Raw genomic sequence first — 20,990 nt, 5'->3', positions numbered from 1 at the left:
TTGCGCCTTTGTGTTCCGAGGGGCGGGGGTCGGCGGGGTCAGGAGGGGTGTGGTATCATGAGGGGGACAACAACAGAAATGAAGCTGAGGGCAGGGCCTCACAAAGTGTAAATCCACCTCTGACTTTACTGCCTGATTCTCAGATTTAATTGATTTTCTTCATGCTCAGAAATGTATCAGTCGCAATTACGAATATATTCAGTGTAAGAATGCACTGTGAGCATCCACTGTGAACTTTCACAGGTCTCTGAGGTGGAGAATTCCAAAAATCCACAATCCTTTTAGTGAAGAAATGTTCCCCCCAGTCCTAAAGGTTGATCTATTATCCTGAGACCGTGACCCTCTACGTTTAGACCCTTCGGCCATGGGAGATGGTGGCCTGGATTTTAACTCAGCCACCCACCGGAAGCAAAGTGGGATTGCAAAGCCACATGGAAGCTGGTGTAAGCCAGAAGCTGCGTGTGCCTCATGTCACTGGGGGTTCCCACCTGGAAGAGTCTGCCTGATTGACAGAACTAGCTTCTATCGTGAGGCAGGCATTGGTGAAGGCCCCAATCCTGGTAGGTATGTGCTCCAGATGGAGGAGAAGGTGTGGGGGGGAGGGGGGGGGGGGGGGGTGATGTCAACCTCAGGAGGGAGCAGGAGTCAACCTAGAGTGGACAAGAGGGATGGGGTCAATGAGACAGTCAATCCCGGCTAAAAGGAGAAATGACCTCGGTGAGGAGAGTTCTTACCTCTACCCCTGAGGTGTGTGTGTGTGTGTAGGGTGTGGGGGGGTGGGGGGGGGGGGGAAGAGGTAATTTATCACCAATTGGGGACCAAATCAAGGATGGTTTTGGGCCGTGTAGCTCAGTAATAAATTATTCAGTGCCTTTGTCCACTGAGGCGGGAGAGGGGGGGGGGGGGGGGGGTTCCACTTGCTTAGGGAGTCTAGTGCAGGAGGGGTTCTGAGACCTGGGAAGAGGGCCGGACACCCAGGACAGAGATCGGGGTTTGGTAGATTGACACTCACATGCCAGCACATGGCTGGGGGGGGGGGTATAGGAAAATCCGACTCGGATTTCGATACACACTTCCTGATCATTTATAGCCCGCTTCCTATCCCAGTGGCACTGAGGTCAATTCTCTTGTCCTCACCAGTCCATTCAGATCTGCTAACACCAACACAAAAAGAGGACTGAAGCCAAGGCACCTTTGTAGATGAAGCGATTTCAGATTACTGCGCAAATATACCCATTAAAGTACCCGGGGGAACCCAGAGTTGATTAAATCCACACAGATGGAGGGCAGCAGAGCAGCATTGCCCCGAAACAAAATGGTTAAAAAGCTGGTGCAGCAACAGGAACATTACGGCACCTGTATAAAGTGGCATGAGGGACAGACCCTTGCAGTGCAGACAGAGTGAGAGAATGTCGAGTGTGCACATGACACCACAAATTCACAAGCCACAAAGCGGTGAGGGAGCAATTAAGATGTCTGTCGAGTTGATTAAAGCTGCGTGGCAGCCATCAGCGTGTCGCTCTGCACTTTGCGCCATGACTGTTGATGGTTGTGGGTAAAATTTAAGACAGTTTAAACAGGACGGCTTGAGAGTGGCTGAGCTGTAATTGTGTGCAGTGTGTCGGAGACAAACCATTGCCTGATTGCCATCAATCCCAAATGGTAAGACCCCAGAACATCACTCTCTGAGCAAGTGTCGTTATCTGTTTTAATTAGGGTATTAATCATTCGGTCATTACACTGCATTTCATAAGCAGTGTCTTACAAATGAATAAGCTATTGATTGTGGTGTTAATAGCACGCTCACAATAACCTGGTAATTATGGCCACACCATGGATGCATGACTAACTGTGTTGCTGCACGTCAGTCTCATTTATGCTTCTCAAATGACCTCTCCATTCACTGCCTGCTGTAGACGTGACTGACTGCACTCAGTCAGAATGAGGCTCTTCCACGTCATCGCTCCATCCACATTCAGACATTACCTGCCTCATTGCATGGCTCAGTGGACAAATGCACTGAATAATTTGTTACTGAGCTACACGGCCCAAAAAACATCCTTGATTTGGTCCCCAACTGGTGATAAGTTACCTCTCCCCACACCCCTACACACACATACACACATACGCACATCCTGAGCAGTAATTGGACATCCTACAATTTACCTCCGTATCCCTATAGAGGGTCCCAATCCCAGGGTTGATCCCAATCCTACCCAGTCGCGTGTGGGCCGAATCACACTCAAGCGTAGCCAGTCACGTAGCCGAGCTTGTGTGACACCTGATGCCTGTGGAACCAGATCCCCACAGTGGCCAGTGCCTTCAGCACAGGGAGGACCTTTGTTCATCAATCAATTAGGATCAGTGGCCGGAGGCAAATCACCAACAATTTGGCTCAACTCTGCTGATCCGTAGATTGCCTTAAAAGCAATCTGCCAGCCTGGCAGTCCACCCTGGGTTTGGGGGCCTAGCCACTCGCGCAGTATACACAACTCAGGTATGGGACATCTGTACTATACACTGTGATATAATACACCTCACAGCCCAGGCAAGGGGCTTCTGCATTGCAAAATTCTGAATACCCAGCCCAGACTATGGATACAAGCACCGTACAACAACAACTTACAGAGCACCTGTATTGCAATGGAATGTCCCAAGGTGCTTCACCATCCAACAAGCATTGGCACTGAGCCACATATCTCCCAAGGTGCTTCACCATCCAACAAGCATTGGCACTGAGCCACATATCTCCCAAGGTGCTTCACCATCCAACAAGCATTGGCACTGAGCCACATATCTCCCAAGGTGCTTCACCATCTAACAAGCATTGGCACTGAGCCACATATCGGGTCAGTTGACGAAAAGGTTTGGTCATCGCAGGAGGCGTGGAGAGAAGAGTGAAGGGAGAGGAACAAGCGATCAAGGTAGCTGAGGGCACAGCCACCAACAGTGGAGCAATTGTGGTTGGGAATCCACCAGGAATCAGAGTAAGAGCGAGCACAGTTATCTTGGAGAGTTGTAGGGTTGGAGGAAAAGGGGAGGGACAGAAATTTGAAAAAAGGACGAGAATTTTAAATTCAAGGTGCTGCTCGACTGGAGCCAATGTACAGTGTCATAGAGTTTTAAAGCACAGTAAGAGGCCCTTCGGCCCATCGTGTCCGCACCAGCCATCAAGCACATATCTACTCTAATCCAATTTTCTAGCAGTTGGTCCATAGCCCTCGTAGGTCTGTGAGTGCAGGGATGATAGGGGGAAGGGACTTGCTGTGAGTTGAGATGATCCCAATTTTACGGAGGTAGAGTCTGGAGGATCAGCCGGGAGTACATTGGAACAGTCAAATGTAAGGGCAATGGAGACATGGATGAGGGTTTCAACGAGATAGACAGGGGCAAAGTTGAAAGGCATTGGACATCTGCACTGGAATGGAATATGATATACAACCCAACGCAGCCAAGGAGCTCCTTAATGTTGTGCAGCGATGACTGAATCCACTGTTTTCATTTCATTCACACATCGATCAGCTGTTCCAGAGTGGCTGCTGTCATATCTCCTTCTCAGGAGTCATGGGTAGTTGCCCTCATCACACCCCCCCCCCCCCCCCCCTCTCCCCTTCATGTTGCGGTTGCTGAAACTCAGACATTGGTGATGTCATGAGGAAATGGAAAGTGCTGCTTCGGTACACAATCTCTCTGTGTGTTTGGGACAGATTAGAAAACCTCACCTTTAAGAGCTCCTCATTTCTGAGGAATACCCAAAGGCTGACCTTCCCCACGTGCAATTTGAGGAGCAGATTCACTGCAGAGGAAGTTCCATTAACTTTCTACAGTTACACACTATCTCCAAATTACAAGGAGAGAGGCTAACATGGCCATGCAGTAAAAGTAGCGGCGTGTATTAAGCAGCGCCTTTCCCCACCACCCTACCTTGTTTTAAACTGATTGTGGAAAGATAGGACTTAAGAGAGCAAAGAAAACTGGCTACCATCAATCAGCTATTTTAAAACAGTGCAGGTAAAAGTCCAGAGCTAATAAAATCCATTACAACAAACTTAAATGTGTTCACATTGGTTTCCCTCCAATAGAAGGGACTGATGATTGCATCTACACAGCCTGTTCCCATTTATCAAGGCCATTGCCAGCTTTGTTTTAACCTGTTGTTCAGCAGTTGCTAGTTTTCTTGGCTAACCTGGGTGTGACTGTAAGGGCCTTAAATGGATTGAACTTTGAGTCGCCAGACCAACGGCCTCAAGAGACTTGACTCCAGCACGAGGAATGGTTGGCTGAGGTCATAGACTCGTGTCATCATTACGGCACAGACAGTGCTAGTTTGGCCCATCAGGAATCAAGAGCTGGCGCCACAGTGGTTAGCACTGCTGCCTCACAGCACTGAGGACCCGGGTTCGTTCCCGGCCCCGAGTCATTCCCCGTGTGGAGTTTGCACATTCTTCCCGTGTCTGCAAGGGTCTCACCCCCACAAACCCAAAAATGTGCAGGTTAGGTATATTGGCCATGCTAAATTGTCCCTTAATTGGAGAAAAAAAGAATTGGGCACTTTAAATTTAAAAAAGGAATCAAGAGCTGGTTACACTGGGACATCATTCTTATCTCAGGTTGAGGTTCAGCTGTGTAGAGGGAGCTTTACTTTATATCTAACACAATGCTGTGTGTGGCCTTGGGAGAGTTTGGTGGGAGAATGTAGAGGGGGACTGATTCTGTGACCTTTGTAACCTGGGAGGTTTCTTCAGCCAATAGCAACGGGACCAGAAGATCGCACCGTTGGTCAATGACGGGCCACCTCAACCACTGGGGAACATGAAGATCCCGTCCACAATCACCAGAACAGGCTTCCATCTACAAACATAACACAACAAACAACTAATGGGAAACAACATGAGGAAAAGCTGCTTTGATCCAGTCATGCCTCACCAAACCTTCCCCCCACCCACCCCATCCCAAAGGTGCTGACCCATAGTGGAATATGGTAAGAAGTGTCCTTCTTCATGTTGTCAGCCCACAGTGAATGGCTGCAGGCTATTGAACTGTACAGTGATACCTGATCCTGTCTTCACACAACATCCAGGATAGCGAACAGGGGCAGGAAACCTAACTGATTCCGTGATAACCGAGGAGATAGTGGAATAACATCATTCACACCAAAAGGGAGACAGAGAATAGAAACAATGTTCCAGTAACATGAAACTCTATTTATTAGCACAAGTAATTAAAAACATGTCTCCTGGAATTCAGAGTCACTGAAACACTGGAGATTAATCGAAATCCTGGCATGAATCATTACACTATTCACCAATCTGTGAAATAATTAGGATTTGACATTTCAGCAGGAACCCATGAGAATCACTAACGCACTCACACAGCCCAACAGTCAAGAGTATGGTGGAATCGATGGGTGATTTATCAGCTTTTCAGAGGAATAAAAAGGAAGCTGTACCCATGCAGTGCCGATTGATTATGTCCACACACAGTCATCCTCTTCTGTTACCTTCCAGGGAGACGTGCGTCGGAAACAAATACAAGTGGGGAGAAGCACGAGTTTCAGACGGTCAAGGAGGGCAGGGCTCTCATGAGGCTTTTGAATTCTTAAATGTTCCTTGGCACAGGCGTCATGTTGTAGCGTTACCAGCGAGGAGTCTCACTACCTGAAGAGCGCGAGGATATCGCTGACATCCTTCCCATTACTTTCTGTCCACGGGGGTTCCTAATAATCTAGCATCGACAACTTGTACTTATATAGCGCCTGTAATGTCATAAACTATCCCAAGGTCCTCAACAGGAGCATTTTCAAATCATGGGGAAGACTAGAAATAGGTGACGCAGTTTAAGAAGAGGTCTCGTGCCAGGATCAAACCTGGGACCCCGCCGCCGTGAGGCTGCAGGGCTAACCCACTGCGCCACCGTGCTGCCCAGGTCTCCCCTTTATGACTGAGGAAGGATGTGGTAATATTGGAGGCAGTTCAGAGGAGGTTCAGATTGATTCCAGGGATGAATGGGTGAACGTATGCGGAGAGATTAAACAGTTTGAGCTTATACTCGCAGGAGCGTAGAAGGATGAGAGGGGTCCTGATTGAGGTATATAAGATACTAAAAGCGATTGATAAAGTAAACATAGACCAAATGTTCTCCCTGTGGGGCAGTCTAGAATGAGAGGTCACAGACATGGGTTGAGAGGCGGTAGATTTCAAACTGAGATGAGGAGGAACTACTTCTCGCAGAGGGTGGTGAATTTGTGGAACTCGCTACCCCATAGTGCGGCAGAGTCTGAATCATGAAATGGTTTCAAGAAGGAGATAGATAGATTTCTGATTAAAAATGGGTTAAAGGGATATGGGGAACAGGTAGGGAGGTGGGTTTGAGACCAGGAAGAGATCAACCACGATTTGATTGAATGGTGGAGCGGGCTCGAAGGGCTGGACTGCCTACTTCTGCACCTAATTCCTATGAGATGAGGAGAATTTCTTTTCAGTTGGTGCGTGTGTGGAATTCTCTTCCCCAGTCAGTAGTGGAAGCCGGGACAGTGAATTTATTCAAGGCTGAGTCCGGGGTTGTGCAGGATTCGGGGTGGGTCAGGCTGGTTCAGGTAGCAAAGTGGAGTTAACACGACAATCAAATTAGGCATGTCTAATTGAATGGCAGAGCAGGCTTGAAGGGCCGAATGGCCTACTCCTGCTCCTACATCCTTTGTTCCAATGGAGACTTGGACAACGAGCCGCATAAGGAGGTGACCAAAACCTTGGTCAAAGAGCCAGGTTTTAAGTGCCTTCTGAAAGCAGGAAGGAGGGACAGAGATGTCGAGGGAGGGAATGCAGAATTTAGGGGCTAGTCATTAACTAACAAGGGAAAATAAATTGATTAGTTATGGCTGAAAGCAATTGGTTCATTTGCAGCTTACAAATTATCATACAAATTGCTCGACTTTGATCTGGGACCTCACCATGGTTTAATTGCAACACTATGTTACTTACAACACTATGGTGTATTCAATTTTGAACTGGGCTACAAACCATAATCCCATAAGAAATAGGAACAGGAGTAGGCCATTCAGCCCTCCAAGCTTACTCTGCCATTTAATACGAAAGTCCACTTGCCTGCCTTCTCTCCGGAACTCTTAATTCCCACTGATTAGAAACCTATCGATCTCAGTCTTGAAAATGTTCAGGGACTCGGAGGCAGGATTCTCCCCCGGCGGGATTCTCTGTTCTGACGGCGCCCGGGGGTTTCCCGATGGCGTGGGGCTGCCCCACAATGGGAAACCCCATTGACCGGCCGGCGTAACGGAGAATCCTGCCGGCGGGTCAGGGCAGAAAAGTGGCGCGGCAGGGCGGAGAATCCAGGCCCGGATTCCACAGCTTCCCGCGGTAATGAATCCCAAAGATTCACCGCTCTTCGAGAGAAGAAATTATTCCTCAAATCCATCTGTTTTTTAAAAATACATGTAGAGTACCCAATTATTTGTTTCCAATTAAGGGGCAATTTAGCATGGCCAATCCTCTACCTGCACATCTTTGGGTTGTGGGGGTGAAACCCATGCAGACACAGGGAGAATGTGCAAACTCCACACAGACAGTGACACAGGGCCGGGATTCGAACCCGGGTCCTCAGCGCCGTAGGCAGCAATGCTAGCCATTGTGTCACCGTGACACCCCTCAAATCCATCTTAAATGAGCTCCTTCTTATTCTGTGCCCTCCGCTCCTACACTCTCCCATGAGTGGAAACATCCGTCCCACATTTACCCGTCTAACCCCCGAAGAAACTTACATGTTTCGATCATTCTTGTGAAACCCCAAGGAACTAACAGGCATCCGTCTATTTCCCTCTCCAAAATACACAAGCAGAAAATCACACAGCACAGGCTACAAGATATTTGGTCCATCAAACCAGAACCACTATTTTACTCCATCAGCCACCCTGTGTATCCCACTCGCCCAATATCTCCGAATATTCCTTTTCTTTGGCACGGAGTACTGACACCGTTGTGCGAGACAATCTGTTGGGAGGCAGGGAGGCACATTTGGCGGAACCTTTTTTAGAATAAATTTAGAGACCCAATTATTTTTTTTCCCAATTAAGGGGCAATTTAGCATGGCCAATCCACCTAGCCTGCACATCTTTGGGTTGTGGGGGCGAAACCCACACAGACACGGGGAGCGATACAGGGTTCAGCAACGTGGTAATACAAAGTGGCCCGACTTTACGATAATCACGGAAAGAATAAAAGGTGTTTCTCTGTTTACCTGCTACAAATATAGCAGTCAATATGGTCGCCTTTCTTAATCCTACTCTCACAAGTGACGAAAGACGTGCTTGTTAGGTAATTTGGACATTCTGAATTCTCCCTCTGTGTTCCAGGACAGGCGCGGAATGTGGTGACTAGGGGCTTTTCACGGTAACATCATTGCAGTGTTAATGTGAGCCTACTTGTGACACTAATTTTTTTTTTTAATTTAGAGTACCCAATTCCTTTTTTCCAATTAAGGGGCAATTTAGCATGGCCAATCCACCTATCTTGCACATCTTTGGGTTGTGTGGGCGAAACCCACGCAAACACGGGGAGAATGTGCAAACTCCACATGGACAGTGACCCAGAGCCAGGATCGAACCTGGGACCTCGGCGCCGTGAGGCAGTAGGGCTAACCCACTGCGCCACCGTGCTGCCCCCACTTGTGACATTAATAAAGATTATTACCTCGGGGACTGCAGCGGTTCAAGAAGGCAGCTCTCAACCACCTTCTCAAGGGCAACTAGGGATGGGCAATAAATGCTGGCATAGCCAGCAACGCCCACATCCCGTAAATGAATTTTTAAAATATATGCTGTGTCATTTCCTTACTCGGATTCTCTCTGCCTTTTCATGGTCTTGTGTACTTACACAGACATCTTTCATGACTTGTGCAACTACATAAACAAAGTTCCTCTGTTCCTCTATTTAAATATGGCACATTTCCTACAGTTGTCACCTATTTGCCCATGCTGCCAACCTATTTAGATCCTTGGGCAGTATTTCACAATCTCAATCACAGTTGTCCATACCCTGGTTACAAAGCCATCAGCAAATTTCAATATTGTTCCCCGAATTCCCAACCCCAGGGCGTTTGGGAATGCATGATAAATAAGGGCAGCCCCCAAAATAGAATACCACTAGTGCCTTTCCATCGAAAGGCTTCTCTTCATTCCCAACTTTGTTTTCCACCCCCTAATTTCAATCTTCCTTTACCCACGCACACTCTTTAATTCCGTTTGCCATTATCTTCGTTCTATCGTATCCAGGAAGGAAAGAAAGAATTTGTTTCTGTGCAGTCGGGATTTCCAAAGACCTAACTTATTTATCTTGATGCTTTTTGGAAATCCATGTAAACCGTACCCCGTTGCATTTCCAGTCACGATTGCCACTGTTGGGAGTCGGTTAGTTCAGTTGGCTAGAGTGTGTTCTGCAGAACAACACGAGCTGAGGTCATTCCTGGGGCCGGTCTCCTCATCTGGTCTATTGTATTGTGGCCTAAATCATGATGAACAACCCTCAAACAATGAGAACTCTACACGGAGAGAGAGAATGCCATCATTAATACTTCAGATAGATGATAGGGAGTAAGGAATTTACAATGCGAGCCAGGAAGACAAAAAAAAGAATAAAGGAATAGAAGACAGGCAGAAGAGGTGCAGATGGGGAGACTGACAGCCCCTCAGGCTCGATGCTTGAAGTCCGGTTGGTTATGAATAATTTTGACTTGAAGCTGGGCCATGGTTTTAAGGCTGCTATATCGATGGCAGCTGTAACAGTCAAGCTCCTGAGAAACTGAAGGATTTCTAGCTGTGCTGGAAACGAAATGGATGGCACTGAGGAGATTGAAAGAATTGATTTCCACAACACACATGCAGGCAGTGATATGCAAACTGCAGCTCTTAAACAACAACACATCAATTATTAGAATGAAAGGACATCAAGCACATCGCATACTGAGACAGGTACACTGCGCCCTTCAAACTGCGCAGCACTCGATGTTTTCATAAGCAACCATGTAGCAGGTCCCAATGGCAGGCTCCCATCCTGCTGTTGAAAGGCCTGTCGAGAACGAAAGCTGCCTTCGCGAGACATTCCATTTATTTATCTCTCATTGATCTTTTACACCGAAACCTCTCTTAAAACCAAACCACCGCTCTCTCGGTGGGGCCGGGGATTACCAGACCAGACAAATCCGAGTTAAAGTTCTGGGAGATATGCTGACCTGGTACAGTTTGAAAGAAAGGGAGGAGTCAGAGGCATGATGGGATGAAATTGAATTGCATTTATATAGCGCTTTTCACGAGACATCTCAAGTGTTTTGCAACTAATGGAATAATCTGGAGGTGTAGATGTATTTTCCACGCCTGATCCAGTGCCCCTGACAGTAAAATGAAGCGAAAAGACTGGGATTGGCTGTGATGCTGCCCATAGTTGAACATCCTGTTGATATTTGATGGTCTGGGATATATACAGTAGGGAACTAAATCATAGCAAGAAGTCAGCAGAACAGAGAAAGCGGGAGGAAATGGAGTTACAGTCTTCTCAGAACGATGGGCGCGATTCTCCGCTGCCCACGACGGGTCGGAGTATAGCGGGAGGGCCTTCCCGACAATTTTCACGGCCTCCCGCTATTCTCCCCCCCCCCCCCGACACGAATCGCTGCTCGCCGTTTTTTACGGTGAACAGCGATTCTCCGCAGGCCGATGGGCCGAGTACCGCGGAGTTTACGGCCGTTTTCACGGCTGCGATCACACCTGCTTTCAGCGTTCGTGAAAACAGCCGCAAAGTGCCCGTCCCGGACAACCATGTCACCGATTGGCACGGCCGCACCACGGCCGTGCCAAGGGTGGCATGGGCCTGCGATCGGTGGGCACCGATCGCGGGCAGCGGGTCCAATACCCGCGCACTATTTGTTCTTCCGCCGCCCCGCAGGATCAGTCCGCGGGGCGGCTGAGGGGCATGACGGCCCGCGCATGCGCGGGTTTGACGCGTCTGCGTGATGACGTCATCCGCGCATGTGCGGGTTGGAGCGGTCCAATCTGCGCATGCGCGGCTGACGTCATCGTGCGCGTCAGCCGCCGTGACTCTTGGCCCCGATTCCCCCGGCCCCGATACTAGCCCCGCCCGGGGGTGAGAATCGGGTCCCGGGACGGAGCTCCGAGGCTGGCATGAAACATGGCCAGTTTCACGCCAGCCTTCACGGCACGCCGGATTTGCGGAGAATCGTGCCCAGAGAGTTCGGGTGAAGAGTGGGGGTCAGTTTTGTGTGATCTAGTGCTCAATGCAAAGGCGGAGGGGGGTGGGGGTCACACTCTGGGGAATCACTGGTGCGTCAGGGAGAAACTGCTGCCCCAGAAACAGCAGCAGAGTCACCCCAAAGAAGGCATGGAGAGCACTCCAGTGTATCCAGTGATAGCTGAGCCACACAGATCCAGAATGTCCCAGGTTCAATCCCTGCCCATGCCAGGTTCCTGGAGTAGGAAGTGGGTCAGCAGTGCCTCAGTGGGTAGCACTCTCATCTGCTGAGTCAGAACACAATGGGTTCAAGTTTCATTCTAGAAACCTGGGCACATATTGAATGCTGACATGCCAGTGCCTCAGTGAAGGAGTGCTGCACTGTCAAAGGGGCCGTGTTCTGAATGCAACTGAGGCCCCGTCTGTCCTCACAGGTCAACTCTTCCTGGAGTCCAGACCAATATTTATCCCACAATCAACACCACTATCACAGGTGATCTGGTCTTTGCTCTTTATGGGATTTTGCTGTGTACCAGTCGTCGTCACATTTCCTACAGTGGCTTCAAAAAGTACTTAATTGGTCGTAAAGCGTTTTGGGACATCCCAAGATCACGAGAGGCGCTACATAAATGCAAGTCGTTCTTTCTTCAGGACAGGGAATCAACCACAGCTCCCGCTTCCGATCCCACTGGGATAGTGCACCTAGATAAGGATCCCACGTGGCCCCAGAGAAGACGTTTTCCTCCTGCCTTTCCGGAAACCCCCCATCAGTGCGGCAGAGTGAACGCAGAACGAGACTGGCCCCGGTCCTATTGGACACTCACCGTTAAGAATAGCACATCTACATTGGCAGGTTAACTCCCCATTCCCTAACTCAGGGATTGACAGCTGAGCTGTACCAGCTCTAACAGTCACCTTGGCGATGGAACCGAGCATTTTTCTGGTCTGAATGACCCAGTGCTACCCTCGACAGTGAATCATCAGGGGGCTTTTTCATACTTCTCATTGGAGAGATGGAATTAGCCACACTGCCGGTTGAACACAGTATGTTCCGCCCTTCCGCGATGCTCCTCTCCTCTCAGGCGGAGTGTGAATTACCACAAGTATTTATAAACGTGGACTGGGCACCATGGCTGCAGAGGGGGAGCAAGATGCTAAAAAATCCCCAGTGAAATAAAGAGCACCCCCAATGGGAACATGAACTGCACACTATTCAGTCCCTGTGTCAACACCAAATGGAGAATTTCACCTTCTTCAAGGGAGACCTTTGCCATGAGAGATTTATGGAATAGCACCCATGCACGAAGCAGGTATGCACACACTGCTTCCCCGACTCTTTAATTTAATTTAATTTAATTTAAAGGGCCTCACGGTAGCATCAATGCTTCACAGCTCCAGGGTCCCAGGTTCGATTCCCGGCTGGGTCACTGTCTGTGTGGAGTCTGCACGTCCTCCCCGTGTGTGCGTGGGTTTCCTCCGGGTGCTCCGGTTTCCTCCCACAGTCCAAAGATGTGCGGGTTAGGTGGATTGGCCATGCTAAATTGCCCGTAGTGTAAGGTTAATGGGGGGATTGTTGGGTTATGGGTTACGGGTTACGTGGGTTTAAGTAGGGTGATCATTGTTCGGCACAACATCGAGGGCCGAAGGGCCTGTTCTGTGCTGTACTGTTCTATGTTCTAATGCTCACCGTTGCCACAGAGACAGTAGTGTGTTTAAGCTTTGCTGCCAATTTTACCCCAAAGGGGATTTGCAAATGACCACATTAAGCTGAGAAAGGAGTGGATATTTCATGCTAACCTTCCCATGGTACTGTAAATACACAAAGGAAGTGGGCTGCAGGCGCTCCAATAACCAGTGTTGGCCTTGACTTGGATTCTCCTCTTCAGTGTAGTTGTAGAGCAGCAGGGCCTGTGCCTGTCCCTTCAAATCTTCCCTTACCCTGCTGGGTGGGACGCCTCTGCAGCTGCACAGACTGCCCTACTGGGATTTCCACTCCCAAGGTGGAAGCACTGCTGCACCAAGTGACACAAACGGGAACTGGAAAGAGCAAGAAGCAGCCAAAGGTGGCATCAAAGTTCCCACTGGAGGCCTGAGCCAAGGTCTGTGTTTGAACTGGAAGGAGGGAAGGGGTGGGGACCAGGCCCTCTCTTTATTGGGGTAACTCAGGGCCTTTCCCCTGGGGAACAGCAAAGGAGAGTCGCATCTGGCTGTGAAATGTGCAAATTGCTAACGGCAACCATCTTGATGCCATTTCTTTCCGAATGCTTGGACTTTCACCAGTTCCCAGGAATATCTGAGAGCCTGAAGGGCGGTCACAGGCTGCACTTTCAAACAAAGACTTTCTGGGGGCAGCATGTGGTGCAGTGGTTAGCATTGTTGCCTATGGCGCTGAGGACCCGGGTTCGAATCCCGGCCCTGGGTCACTGTCCGTGTGGAGTTTGCACATTCTCCCCGTGTTTGCGTGGGTTTCGCCTCCACAGGTTAGGTGGATTGGCCGCGCTAAATTGCCCCTTAATTGGAAAATAAATAATTGGGTACTCTTTAATAAAAAACAAGGACTTGCTCAGCCATTTGCCTGCTCCTCCAAAGTGGTGAAATCTGGCCCTCGATACAAATGAGACATCAATTCTCGCACCGAGGAAAGGAAAAGGCAGAGGGAGAAAATACCCTCAGGAAAAGTGCAGCTCCTCGCAGAGCCGTGTAGAGTAGAGGCAGTCGTGTACCAATCCTGCTGTATGAAACTAATCAACACCTGATGGGGAGATTGCAGAGATCTTGTGACCCTTGCAGATCTCTGAAACTCACCCCCCCTCCCTGATTTTATTCATCCCTGGAGAGCGCATCTTTCAAATGGTTCCGACTCCCAAGAACCCTGACATGATATAGAACTTAAATAAAAAACAGAGGCTCAGCAGGTCTGGCAGCATCTGTGGAGAGAGAAACAGTTAACGTTTGGAGTCCAATATATGACTCTTCTTCGGTAAAGAACTTGGACTCCAAACGTTAACCCTGGGCACAATCATCCGGTCACACCGCGACGGAAAAGCAGCTTACTGCGGCGCAAACATGGCCGGTGAAAGCCGGGAGACTCCACTCCCGGGATCCACCCAGCTCGCAAAGCCTCCCGAGATTCAACGCAATCTCACGAGACATTGCAAAGGGAATCTTGCCCACAATGGGTGGGATCACGTTTTGGAAAATCTGCATATTAGAGCGAGGCAGTAAGCCTTACTCAAATGTGCAGATTCCCAAGGTACTTCTTGAGGCTTTGGGATTCAATCCCTTCGCCTCGGGTACCTTGAGCGAGTGCCATTTGGTACTGGGCTGCACAAATGGGGACCAAACACAATGGCACTCGTGAGGGCCCCCAAGGGGATTGGAGGTCCCCAGCTGCATGCCCCTTGGGCAGGGTGGTGCCCTGGCATTGCTGGTGTCAGCTGGGTACCCATGCAGTGCCACCCTGGCACTGTCAAGGTACCCAGGTGCTGCTGTCAGCTGGCAGGGCACTGCCAAGCTGGCATTTTTGTGCGGGTGATTGGGCTGGGGTTTCCCACAGTGGCTGTTGGGTTGGAGCCAGGGGACCTTCCAATGTTGTGGGGGGGGGGGAAGAAAAAAAAGGTCAGGGATTCTTTTTGTGGGCCTTGGAGAGCAGAGCTCCCCATTGTAAAAAACGGGCCCATATGTGGCCCTGGCCACGCCTTCCCCATTCAGGCCCTTTATTCAACACAAGTAGCGTTGAACAGCCATGTGTTTCTCGGCATTGCGAGTGCTGGGAAACACACGGCTAAATGCGGTCGCTGGGGGACTTTGTTCCCTTTTGGGAAGATCATGCTCCCTGTTTCTCTCTCCACAGATGCTACCAGTCCCGCCGAGCCTTTCCAACATTTTCCGTTTTTATTTCAAATTTTCAACATCTGCAGTATTTGCTTTAGTTCTAGTACAGAACTTATCATCACTCTAGGGAGCGGGGTAAGGGGAGCAGGAACATAGGTAAAACCGGAGATAACAAGAGGAAAGTTCCCAAATAGATTTCCGCAGGCCCTCAGACGGGTAACCAGACCCAAACCAGACTTCTGACGGCCAAATAACTGACTGTACCTGTCACATGATGCTGCATCTCTTCAGGTCGGACGTCACAATCATCTGTAACAGAAAAACAAAACTATTAATAGTGTTGCACAAAATAAATACCGAATGAACACACACATATATACACGTGCATACGCACAGGCATGCATACATACATGTGCACGCATGTGCATACAGGCACAGACACGCACGCATGCACACCCAGACACACACACACACACACACACACGGAGACACTGTTTGAAAGTGCTGCTCATACATCACACGGCAAATAAACTACCTGGTGCACCATTAGGTGGAATATATACTGAAACAGGCCACCTGGTCCAACTAGTCGAAACCAGTTACAGACCAGGTCAGTCCCAGGTTCAATTCTGAGTCTCAGCACATTGGCTGGTCCTGTTCCATGTGCTGGTTACAGAGCTTTAATTGGGTTCAATCCCTTTGGGTTTGGATGAGGAGGAGAAACACTTTACAAATAAGAAGTACTTTCAATAGGCCCCTTACACAGTGCAGGAACTGTTTTGTCCAGTTGTCGTCTCATTAATTGCCAGCACACGCCTCAAGCCCAGGACTCCAACCAAGCTCTTATCTCTGGTGTCTGGGGCACTTTCACTGTGCTGACCTTCTGAAGGAGCTTTCCACTTACTGCCATTGTCCAGACACTCACCACAAATTATTTCAAAACTCTTCACGTTCAAATATTTTATCTGCTGCATTTTCCTTTTGAAAAGCAATCAAGGATTCAGCCTCTTCCAAATCCGAGCAACTATTTGCATAACAAAACTAATCCTCTTCTTTTTAGCTTCCTCTGAGCCTTGTTCATCGTCACTGTGGCCAATTGAGCAGCCTGGCGAGATACTGAGCCAGGAAGAGCCAAGTAAAGCTTCCCCAGGCTGTGCTGAATTGGCCTGCTTTAGAACATAGAACATAGAACGATACAGCGCAGTACAGGCCCTTCGGCCCTCAATGTTGCACCGACATGGAAAAAACTAAAGGCCATCTAACCTACACTATGCCCTTATCATCCATATGCTTATCCAATAAACTTTTAAATGCCCTCAATGCTGGCGAGTTCACTACTGTTGCAGGTAGGGCATTCCACGGCCTCACCACTCTTTGTGTAAAAAACCCACCTCTGACCTCTGTCCTATATCTATTACCCCTCAATTTAAGGCTATGTCCCCTCGTGCTAGCCACCTCCATCCGCGGGAGAAGGCTCTCGCTGTCCACCCTATCTAACCCTCTGATCATTTTGTATGCTTCTATTAGGTCACCTCTTAACCTTCTTCTCTCTAACGAAAACAACCTCAAGTCCATCAGCCTTTCCTCATAAGATTTTCCCTCCATACCAGGCAACATCCTGGTAAATCTCCTCTGCACCCGTTCCAAAGCTTCCACGTCCTTCCTATAATGAGGCGACCAGAACTGTACGCAATACTCCAAATGCGGCCGTACTAGAGTTTTGTACAACTGCAACATGACCTCATGGCTCCGGAACTCAATCCCTCTACCAATAAAGGCCATCACACCATAGGCCTTCTTCACAACCCTATCAACCTGGGTGGCAACTTTCAGGGATCTATGTACATGGACACCGAGATCCCTCTGCTCATCCACACTACCAAGAATTTTTACCACTTCTTCCCTACGCACCTCAATTCCATCTATTCTAATAGCCTGGGTCGCAGCATTCTCCTCCACAATATTATCTTTTTCCTGAGTGAATACTGACGAAAAATATTCATTTAGTATCTCGCTTATCTCCTCAGCCTCCACACACAACTTCCCACCACTGTCCTTGACTGGCCCTACTCTTACCCTAGTCATTCTTTTATTCCTGACATACCTATAGAAAGCTTTTGGGTTTTCCTTGATCCTACCTGCCAAAGACTTCTCATGTCCCCTCCTTGCTCGTCTTAGCTCTCTCTTTAGATCCTTCCTCGCTTCCCTGTAACTATCAAGCGCCCCAACTGAGACTTCACGCCTCATCTTCACATAGGCCTCCTTTTTCTTCTTAACAAGAGATTCCACTTCTTTGGTAAACCACGGTTCCCTCGCTCTACCCTTTCCTCCCTGTCTGACTGGTACGTACTGATCAAGAACATGCAATAGCTGTTCCTTGAACAAGCTCCACATATCCAGTGTGCCCAACCCTTGCAGCCTACTTCTCCAACCTACACATCCTAAGTCATGTCTAATGGCATCATAATTGCCCTTCCCCCAGCGATAACTCTTGCCCTGCGGGGTATACTTATCCCTTTCCATCACTAATGTAAAGGTCACCGAATTGTGGTCACTGTCTCCAAAGTGTTCACCTACCTCCAGATCTAACACCTGGCCTGGTTCATTACCCAAAACCAAATCCAAAGTGGCCTCACCTCTTGTTGGCCTGTCAACATATTGTGTCAGAAAACCCTCCTGCACACATTGTACAAAGAACGACCCATCCAATGTACTCGAACTATATCTTTTCCAGTCAATATTAGGAAAGTTAAAGTCTCCCATAACAACTACCCTGTTACTTTCGCTCTTTTCCAGAATCATCTTCGCCATCCTTTCCTCTACATCTCTAGTACTATTAGGTGGCCTATAGAAAACTCCCAGCAGTGTGACCTTTCCTTTCCTGTTTCTAACCTCAGCCCATACTACCTCGGAAGAAGAGTCCCCACCTTGCATCCTTTCTGCCACCGTAATACTGTCCTTGACTAGCAGCGCCACACCGCCCCCTCTTTTGCCCCATTCTCTGACCTTACTAAAGCACCTAAACCCCGGAACCTGCAACAACCATTCCTGTCCCTGCTCTATCCATGTCTCTGAAATGGCCACAACATCGAAGTCCCAGGTACCAACCCATGCTGCCAGTTCCCCTACCTTATTTTGTATACTCCTGGCATTGAAATAGACACACTTCAAACCACCGACCTGAACACTGCCGCCCTCCTGCGAAGTCAAATCTGTGCTCCTGACCTCTCTACTCTCAATCTCTCGCACCCCAAAACTACAATCCAGGTTCCCATGCCCCTGCTGAATTAGTTTAAACCCCCCCAAAGAGTACTAACAAATCTCCCCCCCAGGATATTGGTGCCCCTTAGGTTCAGATGTAGACCATCCTGTCTATAGAGGTCCCACCTTCCCCAGAAAGAGCCCCAGTTATCCAGAAATCTGAATCCCTCCCGCCTGCACCATCCCTGTAGCCACGTGTTTAATTGATCTCTCTCCCTATTCCTCGTCTCACTATCACGTGGCACGGGCAACAACCCAGAGATAACAACTCTGTTTGTTCTCGCTCTGAGCTTCCATCCTAGCTCCCTAAAGGCCTGCCTGACATCCTTGTCCCCTTTCCTACCTATGTCGTTAGTACCAATGTGGACTACGACTTGGGGCTGCTCCCCCTCCCCCTTAAGGACCCGAAAAACACGATCCGAGACATCACCTACCCTTGCACCTGGGAGGCAACATACCAAACGTGAGTCTCTCTCGCTCCCACAAAATCTCCTATCTGTGCCCCTGACTATTGAGTCCCCAATTACTAATGCTCTGCTCCTCTCCCCCCTTCCCTTCTGAGCAACAGGGACAGACTCTGCTAGAGTCCCGCACCCCATGGCTTACCCCTGGTAAGTCGTCCCCCCCACAAGTATCCAAAACGGTATACTTGTTACTCAGGGGAACGACCGCAGGGGGTCCCTGCACTGACTGCTTCTTCCCGGTCCCTCTTACAGTTAGCCAAAGGAGAGTTTGGACTTCTGGTACTGGCTTCAGTGGCCCTCTGTTCGAAAGCTGTCCTGTGACTATTGACAGAAAAGCTCATGTGACCTATGGAAATATTCTGATTTTCTGAAAATATTAAATGGAAACATTACAAATACGCACGAGGTGGAGAAGGCTAACGACCTAAAAAAGAGAAAGCTGAACTGCAAACCCAGCTATCAGGAGTCATACAGCAACGACCAAGCCACCACAGAGGGTTGACACATTCGGAATGGTGCGACAAATGAACGTGAAGTTGTTAGTACAACGGTATACAAATGCTGTGTCGCATCGAAGGAAGTGACCACAGCACCAGGCTAAAGACTGGGCTATAGAGCAAGCTAGCAGTCTTTCCTGTTACTACCGAGACTCCTGTGGCAAACAGGCCAGATGCTGATGTTGAACTTTCAAACAGGTCAGCACACCAGTCTGCATGCCAGAGCACGATGCAGGAACTTCCTATGGATCACAATCCTGGAGTTTATTCCATTGTCGATGATGGCGCAATCCTACTTTCTGCAGCTGACCCCAAGGTACGTAGTGGCGCAGCCTAGCGCAGAAGGGAGTGTGGAAGATACCACTATTTACAAAAATAGAAAAACCTACCCTAAGGGTAGGCGGGGGGGGGGGGGGTCTTCCTTTGCTCATCTCCAGCAGTGGCTCTGTTCACTTCTCACTCGGGTACTGAATTCTCCTCCTGTCTATGCAGCAGCACTGAGTGACACGGCTGCAAGGTTCATCACAGAAGCTGCAACATTCTTCACTTTGACAAACCAGTGCTTTCAACTTTTCCAATGTGCAGCGCAGGAGACGATGTGAGGGAGAACTTCAGTTTGTTGTATTCCTTTTCAAGAGGTTGTGATTGCTCGAGCCCTGGAGGTTTCACTGTTCAATCAGTTTTTCCTTGACTGGTCTTCACTGCCTTTACATTGAGGTCACCGTAAGTGTCACAGTCCAGGAGCCAGTTGTCATGAGACGCTGCTATGCCCCTCCACCAATATGTTTGTCTTCCGAAGAGATGCTAAGGGAATACAATTCCTCCATGTTTTCAAAGAGAGCCAAGAACACTGCTGGAGATTGACACCTTTGGTGCAATTGACTTGGAGCAGGGATGGGTGAAGAGAAGAAAGAGTTGGACGGAAACTGCAAATAGCACAAGAGGTTAACAGTTTGTGGGAGGAGTGAACTTGGGGTGGGATGTAGAACAAAGGGTTAACTCGAATAATAGTTACTGAGCATTTGCATAAGGGGCTTTGTCACAGTGATGTGACTCATTGAGAGAAGATGACTGAGTGTAGAGTCGTTCCAGCTAGATCTTGGTCGTGTTTAACCTTTGGAAATAGTTAGAATGTAAATAAATGTGCTTTCAACAAAAGAGCATTGCCTCCAGCAAGATCTCTTCTAGAGTGAGAAGCTAACGAATCCTGAGATAAAACCACAATATCGGACACACATAATGTCTTCTGAGGGACAGCCAGTTCCTTCCACATTACCGACAAGTCAGCCATTTGCAGAATTGACATTCCAATGGAAAGGTTACTTACAGTTCAAGGATTGTTGATCAATAAGTATTTTACTTAATAAATAGGAGTGTGTTGCTATAACCTATTGCCATACAAACGTTTGGCTTTGTGCTTTTAAGTTACCAACATAAATTTGGCTTTTTCCTTAAAACTGTAACGATCTGCTAACTTCTGATGTCTGGTGACTCCCAAGCTGTCTGGAGACAAAAGCAATTTACAAGTGAGACAGGCTTGTTCTCTTGAAACATGGCTACCTTGTTCACTGAGAGACCCGAACACCGATTACTGTTCACAGCCTCATCTATTCCATGCTGAGCTGAGCTACCGCCAGGCAGCCTACTCCCTTGGGCTCAGTTTAGAATCTCCAGGTAGGCCT

At 48.7% G+C, this 20,990-nt stretch overlaps 1 protein-coding gene across 1 annotated transcript in view; it reads right to left on the bottom strand.

The window, feature by feature from the left end:
* The window catches only part of LOC119979626 (kazrin-like), a 312,322-nt gene extending 296,893 nt beyond the window's left edge, over positions 1–15,429 (bottom strand). Inside the window, exon 1 of the mRNA XM_038822126.1 lies at positions 15,351–15,429. Coding sequence (XP_038678054.1) covers positions 15,351–15,369 — 19 coding nt within the window. The 5' untranslated portion in view covers positions 15,370–15,429. The remainder of the gene's footprint in view (positions 1–15,350) is intronic.
* Positions 15,430–20,990: the final 5,561 nt, after the last annotated feature.

Source organism: Scyliorhinus canicula, chromosome 16, assembly GCF_902713615.1.
Source record: "Scyliorhinus canicula chromosome 16, sScyCan1.1, whole genome shotgun sequence".
Lineage (NCBI taxonomy): Eukaryota > Metazoa > Chordata > Chondrichthyes > Carcharhiniformes > Scyliorhinidae > Scyliorhinus > Scyliorhinus canicula.
The sequence above is the reverse complement of the archived record's forward strand: the minus strand, read 5'-3'. Positions and strand labels throughout refer to the sequence as shown.